Consider the following 13,474-nt stretch of genomic DNA (forward strand, 5'->3'; position numbering starts at 1 on the left):
TATATAATTTTGATGCGTATAAAATATCGAATCAGATATAATTTCAACTATGCTTAAATAAATATTATTTCGTTAAAAATATATATAACTTTATAAAAATTAACTTTTAATTTATTTTTATAAATTATAAAAAGAAATTATATTTTAAACAAAATTATGCCAAATTGTATTTTATTTATGCGATTACTTTTTGTTAAAATTATAAACAAATTACAATTATTGCTCAAATATGTTTTCTAAATATTTCAATAATAATTATTTAATTTTTAAAAATTTAATTAACAATTTAATTTTATAATTTAAATTTATGTATCAAAACTATTATTAAATAATAGGCTGATTAAAAGATATAATATTATATATATGTTATATAAATTAGTATTAGTATATATTATATTTATTATATATAAATCTCATATTTTGCATAATAATATTATACATATTCTATGTAATAGGCTAAATATTATTATAATTATTATATATTCGTTATGAGTTTAATTACCTGTTAACTAATCAGAAATTATCGTAAATAATTTTTTAAAAAATTATTATAAAAATTAACAAACTTATCATAAATAATAATTTATAATTAAAAAATATATAAAATTATTTTACAAGTGCATCATTTAACTTCTCATATATTATATATAAAAAGAGGGGTAAAAGGAAATTTATCTTATCTTATTGATCATAATTTCTCATATATTAAATCAAACGCTACGTACAGGATCTTTAAATTGAGGCCAAAATAGAACACGCATTCATGAGTAAAAACAAAAGCAGCACCAAAAACAGCGCATATCATTATCAAATGTTTGAACATGAACACGAACACGAAACACTAACATAAAAATCCAGCCAACAAAACTGTAACAAGATGATAGTTTGTATCTAGCTATTAAGATAATCAATGTATCAAGCGCGATCACAAATTCACCGGATTAAAAAAAAAATTCCTCAAAAGACACGGTAAGATTTCCCCATTGTACTCTTCAGATACAAGCACCTGACCTGAAATCAACAAAAATTTATGTCAGATGGTTGTCTGGCTCAACCAGATTGAATATTCCATGGACAGGAAAGAAACAAAATAAGAAAAAATCCATATACAGGACTATTGTAGGATTGAGCCTATAAAGATATAATGAAAAATTGCAAGTTGGATACTGCCATATATGTTGCCAAAGTCATCCAAGGCAACAAATTCAACAAAGATGCTAACTACAACAGCATTGGCAAAACTTTCCATTCACTGATATAATCACATTAAGAGCATATTGGACGAGAATATTGCAGAAAACAGAAAGAAGAGACATGTACAAAAGAATCTTGTCATCATCTACATAACCATATAAGCAGAAGATAAAACCTGTGATAAGCATGGATTCAATCCATGCCACATCTGATATCAAAGACTATTCTTATAGTAGCAGAGCTTTTTAATTACACCAATAATAAAACAGAAACAAGAACATATAACTTTAAGAAAATCACATCAAAAAAGAAGGCACCAGAAGCAATGACTTAACAAAATATTGATAGTGGACTACTACTCACATTTTGCCAGTTCTTTTTCAACAAAGAGACAAGGAAATTAACACTCAGTTGAACATTTTGGAAGATTTGCTTTTCCTCCATACTAACATTCCCCACAGCTACTCCCATGCAGAGCACCTTCTTAAGTTGAAATTTAACCATGGCCTTGGACTCGTTAACCTTTGACTCAAGAGTTTCCTGGTGAGTAACAAGTGTAGGGAACTTTCCTGCAAGGTTTTCACAACATAACAAAATTAACTAAAGTTACAAGAAAGAAACACACTATAAAAATTCTTTCAAACAAAGCAATCCACTATATATATATTCCGTCGTTTGAATAGAGCATGAACCAGAGGAAACAGGGAGTCATTTCAGATAACATAATGCAGTTCATATTTACCAATATATATATATATATATATATATATATATATATATATATATATATATATATATATATATATATACCACAAACGACGGAGGATTAATGAAAGACTGCAATGTTTTCATGTAAAAATGATTTAAAAAAACAGAAGCAAATCACCAAAAACTCTCATTTGTCCGAAAAGTTCAAAATCCAAAACCGAAAAAAAGGCAATACATGCCTGCCTTGTTGAGACCAGGACCCAAAAGACGAGGAATCTGCTTAATGACTGCTTCAGAAGCTAAAAAGGCATGGTACTTTTTAGCTAGTTTCTTCACCAACTTCTTATTTTTGTTTAGCTTCTTCAGGGCTTCCACATCCATCCAGTCCAGTCCTATCTTCTCCGCCTACAGATAGGAGTAAAAACATTAACAAAACAAACTTGGCAACTACCGAACAATAATTATGCAAAAAAATCTCTTCAACACACAAACATAAAAAAACTCAGCCATTGAGTCCACATGGCTGACATTCCTCCCATGGATTGCAATAACAAAATCACAGAAACATAGTCATTTCAACTTTCAACATAATGAATCCATTACTGACAATACATAGCTTTACCGTAAAAATCAACATGCAATCAAGGAGCTAATTATCATGAAATAGTTATGAATCCATAAGAGTCTTGATGAATATGGCAAATAGAGACCTCTTCAACATGCTGAGCATCACCAAGCATGCAAATTTTCATCTTGGGGCGAGGGATGTGGGGCAGCTTGACAGAGCCACTGAAACGCTTGTCCTTCTGTGGATCGTAGTTTTTCAACCCGATTTGGAGTTCGATGGTCTCCACAAATTTGCGATTCTTCTCCTTGGAATCGGCCATGATTCCTGAAATGGCTTCACGCAAAGCATCACTCTGAAGCTTACTACAAAACCAGCAGTCCAGCACCACACAAAAACAAATCAGAAACACCACACAAGGTAGTAAACCCTATTGTTCATCAATGAAAAATGATGAGCGGTATTGTACACAAAACGAAACGCATGAACGAGCCTAAAAAAATGTGAACAGAGGCAAGTAGAAGAAGAGAGTGTAAGCACCTCATCTTTTAAAATCGGCGAATGAAGATCTCGCAGAGCTGTGAACAAAGAAAAAAAAAATACACGATACAGAAAATTGTTATCGGCGGCAGTGCAAAGCAATGGAGGGATAAAACCCAACAGCAGATGTTCGGGGTAGAAAAAATACCTCGAGCCAAAACCCTAGTTAGGTTACTGGCCAAAAGAATCACTATATACCATGGACTGGAGAAAATGAGATGGGCCGGGCCTGGTTTCCAAATAATTGAAGCGGGCTTTGCCCAATTATCTTTATGTTGATTTGCGGCAATTAATATATATACTTCTCTTTTTATTAACATACCTCCGTTTTTAACTTTTTTTCCAAAAATATCCTCAGTTCAAAATTAAGCCTTCAGGAAGTGAGTTTACACTCGAGAGGAGGAATCATATCCATATTGAACTCGAGCTAAAGCGTAGTCCACTATTTTTTGAAGATTATAATTTCTTTTATACAAAGAATTTGGGATAAATGTCGTTCTAAGAATTTTAGATGGATCAAATTTGAAGATTCATGCGTACTAGATATGAAATTTAGAAGGCAAAATTATTTTGTGTGCATGTACGAAGAGAGGAAGGGTTTGTGATAGTAGATATTGGAATTTGACCAAAGCTATAAATTTGTTGCCAAATCGAATGGGACTCATGAATTTAAATTGTGCAACATCAATAAAATTGTTGCATTAATATACGTATATTTACCTACGAGAGACTATTTTAAATCATTAGTTGGAATTGGTCAAAAGCTTGTAATTAAAAATGCAAATGTATTGAATGTTTACCTTAGGATTTCATGACTCCTATGATGTGTGTGCGCCTTACGTGAGCATGTTCATTTATTTACAGTTGAGCCCAAATTTTCTGTAAAATAAACCGGGGAAAGGAAGGGAAAAAGTTTGTCTCCTCAAGATATTGTAAAACTCCAATTCATGACCATCTTGAATTTGTTTTTATTTTACCAAAATTGCTGAGGGAAGGGGTATCGTCGTGAAATGGTAGTTGCTTTATCCAAGAAGCTCAGCGCCTGGGGGTGAGAGGAGAAGAGGTAACAACATTTGGTTTGCCAAAAGGGGAATTTATTTTTGAGTTAAGGATACTTTTGGGGAAAAAAAAAAAAAAAAAGGAGCTACATTAACAAAATAGGAAGGTGCGTGTGTATTCTCATTATAAAACTTTGAGCAAATTACACTTACACTCTTTGAGATTAGCACTTAATACACTCGCACCCCTTCCATATTTTCACCCTAGAAAAACACTCCTTGATTTTTGAAAGTTCATTACACTTGCATCTCATACACTGTCCCAGAGTTGAATTCATTTAAAAAATGCCCCAAGTGCATTACATTTGCTTGTTTAATGAAATATTTGGACATTTATGCCTTCTTCTTCCTCATAGAACCTATTAAAAAGGGAGCCCATGAAATAAAAAAATCTAACACATTTTGGCCACAAAAACATATGCTCGTCTGTTTTTCTTTTGTGTGTTTCAATGGGTCATTGAAGGTTTGTTATCTATATCTCCATTATTGCAATAACCCTCCTTTTTTTGGTTTTTTGTGTTGTCTATATCTCCCTCTTTTCAAGTGCGTTTTTTGTGTGTAAAGTGATGCGGATGACCTTTTTTGGGGGTTATGGAATCACACATTTTTTGGGCTTATGGTTCTATTGGGTGTTGTTGGGTGTTAATGTTGTGTTTTCTTTCCCAAATGAAAAATGGCATGTTTTTGTGAAGAGGTCTTTAATGTTTTTTTTTTCATGTAGAGTGTTTGACAAAATGTCTTAGTCAAGAAGTGTTCTTCTAGTAGTGTTAATGGTAGTGCAAGTGCAATACTAATGAAACACCAAAAATAGTATTGTTAGGGTTGTGGAATACCGATGGAAATCAAATGTAATGGGACCGTTGCAAATTCAAATTGTTATACATGTATGAACATGAATTTTAATAAGTTTGTACGGGTGGAGAAACATGTTAATGATGACTATTATGCGTTGAAGGCAGAGATAGACGTGAAGCGGGAATTTGTGATAATGAAGACAAAGTTGACTGTTTTAGAAAAACATTCATTATGTTAATTGTGATTGTTGCTATTTTAGGTGTAGTTAGTATCTTCAGGCAACTAAGATAGCTAGTTGTTTATTTAAGTTGTCATAGTATTGATTATGCATTACTATGTTTGACTATGTGTATTTTATTTTGATGTTAGATGAGTTATTAATGTGAAGTTATTAAAGTTGTTCATGTTTATCTTATTTTTTATAGCACTTAAGTCAATTGAAAATCAATGTAATGTTGGAAAATAAAAGAAACTTGTGTAGGTGAAATATGAAATATGAAGCCATGTATAGTATGTAGCAACACTAGGCTTGTTTTTCATTAAAACAACTCCTACATAACATGAAATATGAAGCTATTTAGCAAAAGACAAGCCTATACTTGAATGAGTTTGTAAAAAAAAAAATACATCACAAAAAGTCATTAACATATCCTAATTCCTAATTCTTCTTTTGGCTCAAATTTTCGCTCTCTTCTTCTTTACACCTTCAATTTTGTTGGTATTTCCATCTTGATTGGAAGATTATCCTACAACTTCAGAATTGGTGTGTGATTTCAAATAGTGAAATAACAAGATAACTCACAAATAGTTAGTGTTGAGAATTTTATCTTCAAAACTGATTGGTTTAAGGAACACCTAAAAAGTGATTCCAAATTGTTGGGTTTGAGGAACTTCATATTGGTTTCAATTGGTGTTTTGAAGCTACACAAATCCAACTACTCATGTGCTACTTGGTTGAGAGTTTTGAGCATGGACAGGTGCAGTCGAATGTGTTTGGGCAACATTACGGAAAACATGTCACTAATAAGATATTGGTAATGATAATCACTAAAATTAATACAGGCAATTAACTAAGTAACCTATTTTTTGTTATTTTGTATGCTTACAGGATCCCTTTGGCAAGTCTTGTTATTATGACCAAATACTTTGCAAGTACAACACCGAACAATGCTTGATCTCCTAGCTTGTTGGGTTCCTGATGGTCCCTAAACATTACTTTTTCTCCAGGATTTCCTAGGCCTACTAAGAAACCTTTTGATAATTGCAAAATTTAAGTTTAATTGATAGTCAATTTTGACTAAGAATAATTAGAATTCCTTTACTTTACTGTTGTTTTTAATAAAATAATGAAGAATTTAATATCATGTTAATGTTTTACTAGCAAGATTCAAAAGAAGAAAATTACAAGTGTTTCGGAGGAAAATTGATGCAAAAACGTGAAGAAAAAACCTTGAAGGAAAAGTTAAAGATTGGAACAGCTCGCTTAGCACACAAAACAGGTCCAGCGCGCCTCTTCACTTAGCGGCCTGCTCAAGCTTAACGCGAAGAAGGCTCACAAAGAAGCCCAAAGGCGCAAAGCGCGAATCCCGCGCTAAGCGCGTGATCACCGTCATACTCGCTAAGCCGAGAAGGCCCGCTTAGCGTGAGGTCACATGAATTTTAAGCTACTTTAGGCCTATAAAAAGAGTAGGAAGCAAAGGAGAAAGACACACAAAGAATCAGAGCTCTCTAATGAATACATCAAAAGCCTAAACATCTCTAATAAGGGAAACTCTCCTTCTATAGTCATTCCCCCTTCTCTTTTTTTTATCCATTTCTTCCCTTCTTCTATCTATATCATCCCCTAAAGTGTAAATCTCCCATGGCGATAAGAGACTAAATCCGGGAGCCTGGCAGACCAACTCTTGTAATGTAATTATTTCCTATTATCTATTTAATGTAATCTAGTTTTTATTGTTCTTTTATGTGCTTATTTGTTTATTGATTATGGTCTGATCACCCATGTTCATTTAGTGTTTAGGGGATAATGCATTGAAAATGGTTATTTTCTAAGAACAGAAAAAAAAGGCATCTAAATGTAATCATTACTAGAAATAGAGTAATATTTGTTTAGTCTATTTTATGCATATTTAATCTTAATGTAATTTACTGTTTTTACCTTTGCAATGAAATTTGGGAGAAAAAAATAGATAAATTAGACTCTTCATGCGGGAAATCAAAGATAGAGTGTTATAATAAATGTGAGTGGAAATTGGGATAATATTAGATAGAAAAAATTATTAACATTGCATCATAAGAAGTTTTGGCATGCTAGGCCCCAACATATTTGCATTCTAAATTCATCTTTTGCATTCAAACTATTGTTTATTTTTCTTGTTTTCTTCTCTTCTACCTTTGCCTTTAAATTTCACACTTACAATTCTTTATTTCTTCTAATCTTTTCAATTGCTTAAAAATTGGGTTTGCACCAATCTAAAGTACAAACAAAGTTTCCATAAATTTGACACTTGGACCTCTGTTTTACTATACTACTTATAATAAATTGGTACACTTGCTAACGATATCAAACAAGAAAAAGATTACTTCCACTGTTTTCCCTCTTTTTAATCAAATATGATATTAAATCAAAATCTGTCTAACTCCCCAACCCTTCCTTCCATTAAAATCTCTCATTTCTCTTTCTCATTTAAACCAAAAAAGTTTATTAATCAAACTAGCTTGTAAGCTAGTGAAAGTAATTTATAAGCTATTAACATGCACTCTTAACAGGTCAAAATAAGAAATCGCGACTATGATCCGAATCAACATTAAATTTAGAATGATACAATTTATTCCTTAAAAGGTGATTACATAAATTATTTGAGTAGTTAAGTTTCATTCCAATTTTTATTTTTATGTGATACCATATATGTAAAATAAAATTAGTTGACACATAAAATAAATGAAGCATTTATATATAAAACGTTGATGTACCAGAGTCCAATCACATTCAATGTATGAATGCTTTATTTTCTCTTCAAGGATTCATTGTACAATTCATTTGTTTGATGTGCTTCCGACCTCAGCCAAATTGGCTTAACAAAGAGACACAAAGAGGAAACAAAAGGGGAAAAACTAAAAAATAAGTCCCAAGTCCTAGATCTCAATCTACAAGAATAGAAAAAGCTAAAAAAAATGTCTCAAGAAAATTTACAACTTACAAGGGCATAGAGACAAAACTAACAAAAGTTGAGGCAACGAAGCGAAGAGAAGAAATGTTTTGAAGTAAAAAGAGAAAAATGTATAACAATCATGTAAATAGAAAATTGAGGAAGTAAAGAGAAAAAAAAATAAGATATGTGAAAATATGTTATACTCTGTTGGTCAAGATTGAGAGATGATACGTGTGTAAAGAAATTCATTCCATGTATCAGGTAACCCAGGTAGACACCAATGAATACAATCTGCATAAGTTGCAGGGTCGGCTTGTTGTTCTGGAGTTAACATTTTGCCTTGGCGTATGGTGTAAACAGATGTATGTGCATCTTTTCTAAATTCTGATAAGGTTGTGATGTTAAGGAAGTTCACTGGCACCACCTTCATTGATTGCGTCACATTGTTGGCAACCACAAAAAGTCGACGATCTGTGCCAACTTGTAATGTTGTTGACATATTCAGAATTGGTATGGTCTCCTTAGCACATTTTATACCATCTGGATTGTTCCAAGCCTCACTCCTACAAAGTCACATATGGGGAAATTATTAAATGTTAAAATTCCTAATCCATAAGTTGCACACATTAATAAACTATAACTTTTGCAACCATGGTAATAGTAGTGGGTCACCAACCTAACTACCTACGATGTAACGTGTAAACACCAATCATGCTATTTAATTAGATAAGAGAGAGGAAGGCTTCACCTAATGGCACAACAATTCAACAAATAATAACATTGTAGTTTTTGAGGATTGCATGAGGATTTGTTATAGCAGTTCAGCTATTTATAAATGAGACAAATTTGATAACCTATAGCAGAGCCAAAACAGTGACCGTGCACAACTACTTAGGTTGGGGACAGCAAAGTGAAATAATCCATATGCATGAAAGGTGATGAAAAAGCAAACTGCTAAATAAAATTAGACACGCTTATTGGTATTACAAAAAGCAATTGTATAGTTTTTGACCATAGAATCACTTTTTTTCCCTAAATAAATGAAAAGGAAGAAAGTGATTAAGGTTTGAGCATTACTTAATATGAAGAGGAGACATGCTGGAGAAGAAAACTTTGGTGCGATTTGGATTAATGTTGTCTTCCACCCATTTAGACCATGTGTTGAGGACTCTTCCATATGCTATTGGCCGAGGGACTTCATCGTACTCCGTGGATCCTTCATCAAACGACCCTCGTCTTTTGCATATACATCACCCCACAAACACAAAACGTACACTTATAAGATTCACACACTTTGATTTTTTGCTCCAAAAATAAGATACAATATATATGAACGGATAAAGAATAGGACTAGAGTGAGTATATATATGTGATGCTTACAAGACTTTCATAGTGGCAGTATTCATCCACCATATGTAGGTGTTGAAGATCAGATAGTCCACATTCTTCCAATTCACAGCATGCTTCTCAATTGATTCCGGCATGATAATACGGTTCAATATGCTGTGCATCTTTGGATCATCTGAGTTTGACTCCACAAGGAACGGTGCCCAGTAGAACTCCACCGTAGCATTGTAATCCTGCAGACACACAATCATCGGCTAACTAATTAATCAACTCGATCAAGTGGGCCTAAGCTATAATATCATATAAGGGCCACCATTATGACTTAAGGGGTCTAACTTAGTTGGTTAAACAAGAGTGTGTGTTGTTATAAACCTTGACGTTGTTGTCTTTGTTTTCATTAATAAAAAAATCATATAAGGTCCACCTTATCCCACGACACAACATATATATATACTTCCTTAATTACCGGGTGATTGGTACAATATTCCAAAGCCAGAGCTTGCAGACAAAACCCAAAATAATAAATATATAGTTGGTATTTAATTGTATTTAAATTGGTCAAAAAATTAATTCAGTGGTCCACTATTGAGGCACGCCATGATCCTGATTGCATTTTACTAGTCAATTAGAGTCATAATTAATGAAGAGGAGCACTTTAGTAGCTTGATATTAGGCTCGTGATTAATCAATAATCATTAATGTCAAATTATGCCGACAAAAATGGCCAGCCATATCTCCCCTACTTTTATCCGTATCCTTTTTCATAAAAAATTAAGTAACGTGGACACTTTCTCAGCAGGGATTCAAACTGGTGGGAAAAAAAATACAACAATGAAGGAAAAACACGAACCTCAATTGTGAAGATAGAAAGAGAACCATTCTTGCTCAAACTTTTTTTGCCTTGAGGAACAACAGACTGGACCAGACAAATCATTGATTCCCACTGGTTCCTGTTCAGTGAGTCTCCAACAAACATAAGCCTCCTCCCTCTAAGCTTCTCAAGCAAAAGTCTTGGTTTGAACCTTGATAAGTTCGTACAAATTTGATCAATTAATTAATAACAATATTATTAGTAAAGCAAAGAGACAGAATTTAGAAAAAGAGAAGACAAAGTGAAAGAACTGAAGTGTGTAGTGTGTAGTTACTTGGGCAAAGAGCAATCTCTGGGCTGCCATCTCCAATTCTGATAGAGAGAATCACTTCTTCCATTCCTCATGCAGGTGACTTGTGAAGTGAGGAATTCGCATTGGTCTTCTTTGTACAAAGGGTGTGTCAAGTTATCAAAAACCCACTCTCCTGTGAACAAGTCACACTCTTCTGGGGGCAACACAACCTCTTCATTTTCTTCCTCATACTCTTCCACTATCTTCTCTTCTGCCACAACGGCTTTCAAATCAATCGGTTCTTGAGATTCCTCGGAGTCCTCGACCCGGTTTCTCTCTGGTTGAGTTCTTGAATTGTTGTTGGAAACCGTTTCTTCTTGGATTTCTTGAGCCTTAGGCCTCAAGAAAGTGAACTCGGCCATTGACTTAACGTCCTCGTTGTACATGAAGACCCCAAAGAGGAATATGGAGAACACCACCACAACAATGGAGATGCTGATGCTGCTGTTCCTTTTGCCTTTCATTGTTGTTGAGGTTTCTGAGTTGGGAAGATTATTGTTCTTGCGGCGAGGAGGCTGCATGGAAGAGAGAAAGAAAAGAATGGATAACAAAAGGCTTTAGTTCGATGCTGTGCAAGGAGGGGGGAGAAAGGGGAGGAAATATAGAGAAAGAAATGAACAACATTGAGATAGAGAAATTTTTTTGGAATAATTTACTAATTTAGTATTAGGTTGTGTTTGTTTTAATTGGGGTTGGTGAAAGGGTGTTGTCTTTGAAGAAACAGCTGGGACAGAAGAGGGTGTTGTATTGGTGAAGTGAAGAAGGGTTGTCTTTCTCACGTTACCAAGTTCTGAATTTTTTTTAATGCCTATCATCCATTTACAACCGCTTTGAACGTTTCTCCCTCGTTTTCAGACAATACCGTGAGAGAGAGAAGAGTGATCTCAAAGCCTTCAGAGTTGGTCCTAGTCTGAATCAGTTGAAAGGGTGCATGTGTTGTGTGGTGAAGTTCAGGTGCTTTGGTAGACACAATGTTATTATCTTTCAGTTTCAGATTGCATAAGGCTGTGCTTTGATCATTAATGGTCAGAGAATGGTTTTTCTTTTTCACTTTTCTTGGTAAAGTGTTGCGCAGGTTCTGCTATGTGTAACCCCCACCAGAGTCTAGAATCTGTTAAGTCAATTGTTATATATTTCTAGTCCAACTAATATTTACTTTTAGTCTTTAAAAATTAAATGTTTTTTCCTTGTTTATGAAAATGTATATATTTTGGTCTTTATTCTTTATAAAGAAAATATATCACATATTGATTTCTCTAAGTTCTAGTATTCATCTAATTATTTAAAAGAAGCTTTTTTTAGTAATAAAACTTAGGCATACCCCCATTCATAATTTCCAACTCCCCCACTTTTGAATATTAGAATCCTTAAAAGAGTTGTTATAACTCTCAGTTTTATATTTTCTGCTCTGCCTCCTATTTCCACCTTTTTAAGGAAACAATTGTTTTTATTAGGTCTACCTCTATATGGGCAGGCCCCATGCACAAACCATTTGGATCGATTTGCTCAAGCTCACCCCTCTTATCACGATCGTGGATATTTCATCTTTCTAGTTGGTGCAAGTGCAACTGCATAAGCCTCTTCTTTTCCGTTAACGGTTGGAGATAAAACTTCTTTGTAGACTATCACTGTTTAGTCGTTCAACTAGTTGTGTTTGACATAACATATAAACCTAACCTAAATCACAATCGTTAAAGCTAATTAATCTGTAATACTTTTTTAAAAGCAATTATTCAAATTATCAGTATCTTTATGTTGGAGAAAAGTAAAAGCTAAGGAATCCATTGTGATTTTTATAAAGAGTATTGAGTACACCGGCCACTTGTTTATTGTTATCTACTTGCCAACTTCACTTCCATTGGGTGTGTTAGTTTGATGGTGGGGACATGGCTTTTTTTCCAAGTTAAGGCAATATGCAACGCAAGAAAAGCTATAAAAGTGGTAAGCTTCAAGAAAACACATACATATATGTGAGTGTTCGTTTTAGTTTCAAAGGCATACTGCTCCAATCATCGAAGTTAGCTTCTCCTCAGTTCTCCCCAAATCTCCCTCCTCACCTTCATGTTCACTCTTTCAATCTCTTTTCACCCCCGGATCAACTTTCATCATAACAGCTAAGTGGCAACTTCACAGGGTAAAAGCACAAACACGGTTGATCCAAAAAGTAAAAGGATTAACTACCCCCTATAAATATATAAAAAAATGATCACCCAATCTTATCTAACAGAAATATAAACAAGGATATAAGGACAGAAAGGAGCCCTTAAAATTATATCAATGGTGTCCAACAGTGAAAGATTGTGGATCAGATATTGACATGGGGATGAGCAAAAACTCGTGTCACACGTCCACTGGTTGTTTTAAAATGCAGGTAATTTGCTTTCAGTTTGAGGTAGGTCTATCTTTTTCGGTACAGAGGGGGAAATCACAAGAAAAAACCCATAGTAGATCCTACTTTTCACGTCAATTTCCAACTTCATTGGCATTAATATGCATGCCCAACTCGCATCGTCTGCAGTTTGATGTAGTTCAACCACTCATGACTCGTGAGTCAATCATTGCAGGGAGATATTTCAATAGCTTCCAAGATAACCTAGTATGTACTAATTATTACGAGTCAACAATATGTAGTTTTCCCTTTACTCCCAGAGAACCCAAATTCTTGTTGCATAGATATTTACCCAGTGTTATGTTATTTGCAAACCAAATTTCACGAAATACCTTCTCACTTATCTGAAAAAATAAAAATATGCAGAATATATAAGAACGTGTTTTTAATAATATTATCTAATGATGAAGTAGTTTAAGAATAAAAACAAAATTTATATGCAAATAACATTATCCTTTTTAATCGTTTAAGATGTCAGACCATGTAGATTCCCATGTTTGGCATTTAAGTGCCTAGACATGTTTTATGAGTTTGTTTAGTTGCACTTGAGAGTCTTCATGGTG

At 33.8% G+C, this 13,474-nt stretch overlaps 2 protein-coding genes across 3 annotated transcripts; both read right to left on the reverse strand.

Moving 5' to 3' along the window:
* Positions 1–781: 781 nt before the first annotated feature.
* LOC100808580 (60S ribosomal protein L10a) lies at positions 782–3,272 on the reverse strand. Of its 2 annotated transcripts, XM_041012009.1 has the most exons (6): positions 3,156–3,272; positions 3,008–3,045; positions 2,613–2,832; positions 2,142–2,307; positions 1,558–1,763; positions 782–1,011 (listed from the first exon to the last, which is right to left on the reverse strand). In XM_041012009.1, exons 2-6 carry the CDS (start codon positions 3,010–3,012, stop codon positions 958–960), a joined length of 651 nt encoding a protein of 216 aa, XP_040867943.1. In that variant the 5' UTR covers positions 3,013–3,045; positions 3,156–3,272; the 3' UTR covers positions 782–957. The 2 variants fall into 2 exon arrangements, with proteins under 2 accessions (XP_040867943.1, XP_003552315.1); XM_003552267.5 differs by having other exon boundaries at positions 3,008–3,175.
* Positions 3,273–7,785: 4,513 nt separating this feature from the next.
* On the reverse strand, positions 7,786–11,616 carry LOC100785597 (protein ESKIMO 1). The gene is made up of 5 exons (XM_003552790.5): positions 10,505–11,616; positions 10,210–10,381; positions 9,393–9,592; positions 9,090–9,248; positions 7,786–8,575 (listed from the first exon to the last, which is right to left on the reverse strand). The coding sequence occupies exons 1-5, from the start codon at positions 11,041–11,043 to the stop codon at positions 8,224–8,226; spliced, it is 1,422 nt and encodes a 473-aa protein (XP_003552838.1). The 5' UTR covers positions 11,044–11,616; the 3' UTR covers positions 7,786–8,223.
* Positions 11,617–13,474: the final 1,858 nt, after the last annotated feature.

This window comes from Glycine max, chromosome 18 (genome assembly GCF_000004515.6).
Source record: "Glycine max cultivar Williams 82 chromosome 18, Glycine_max_v4.0, whole genome shotgun sequence".
NCBI lineage: Eukaryota > Viridiplantae > Streptophyta > Magnoliopsida > Fabales > Fabaceae > Glycine > Glycine max.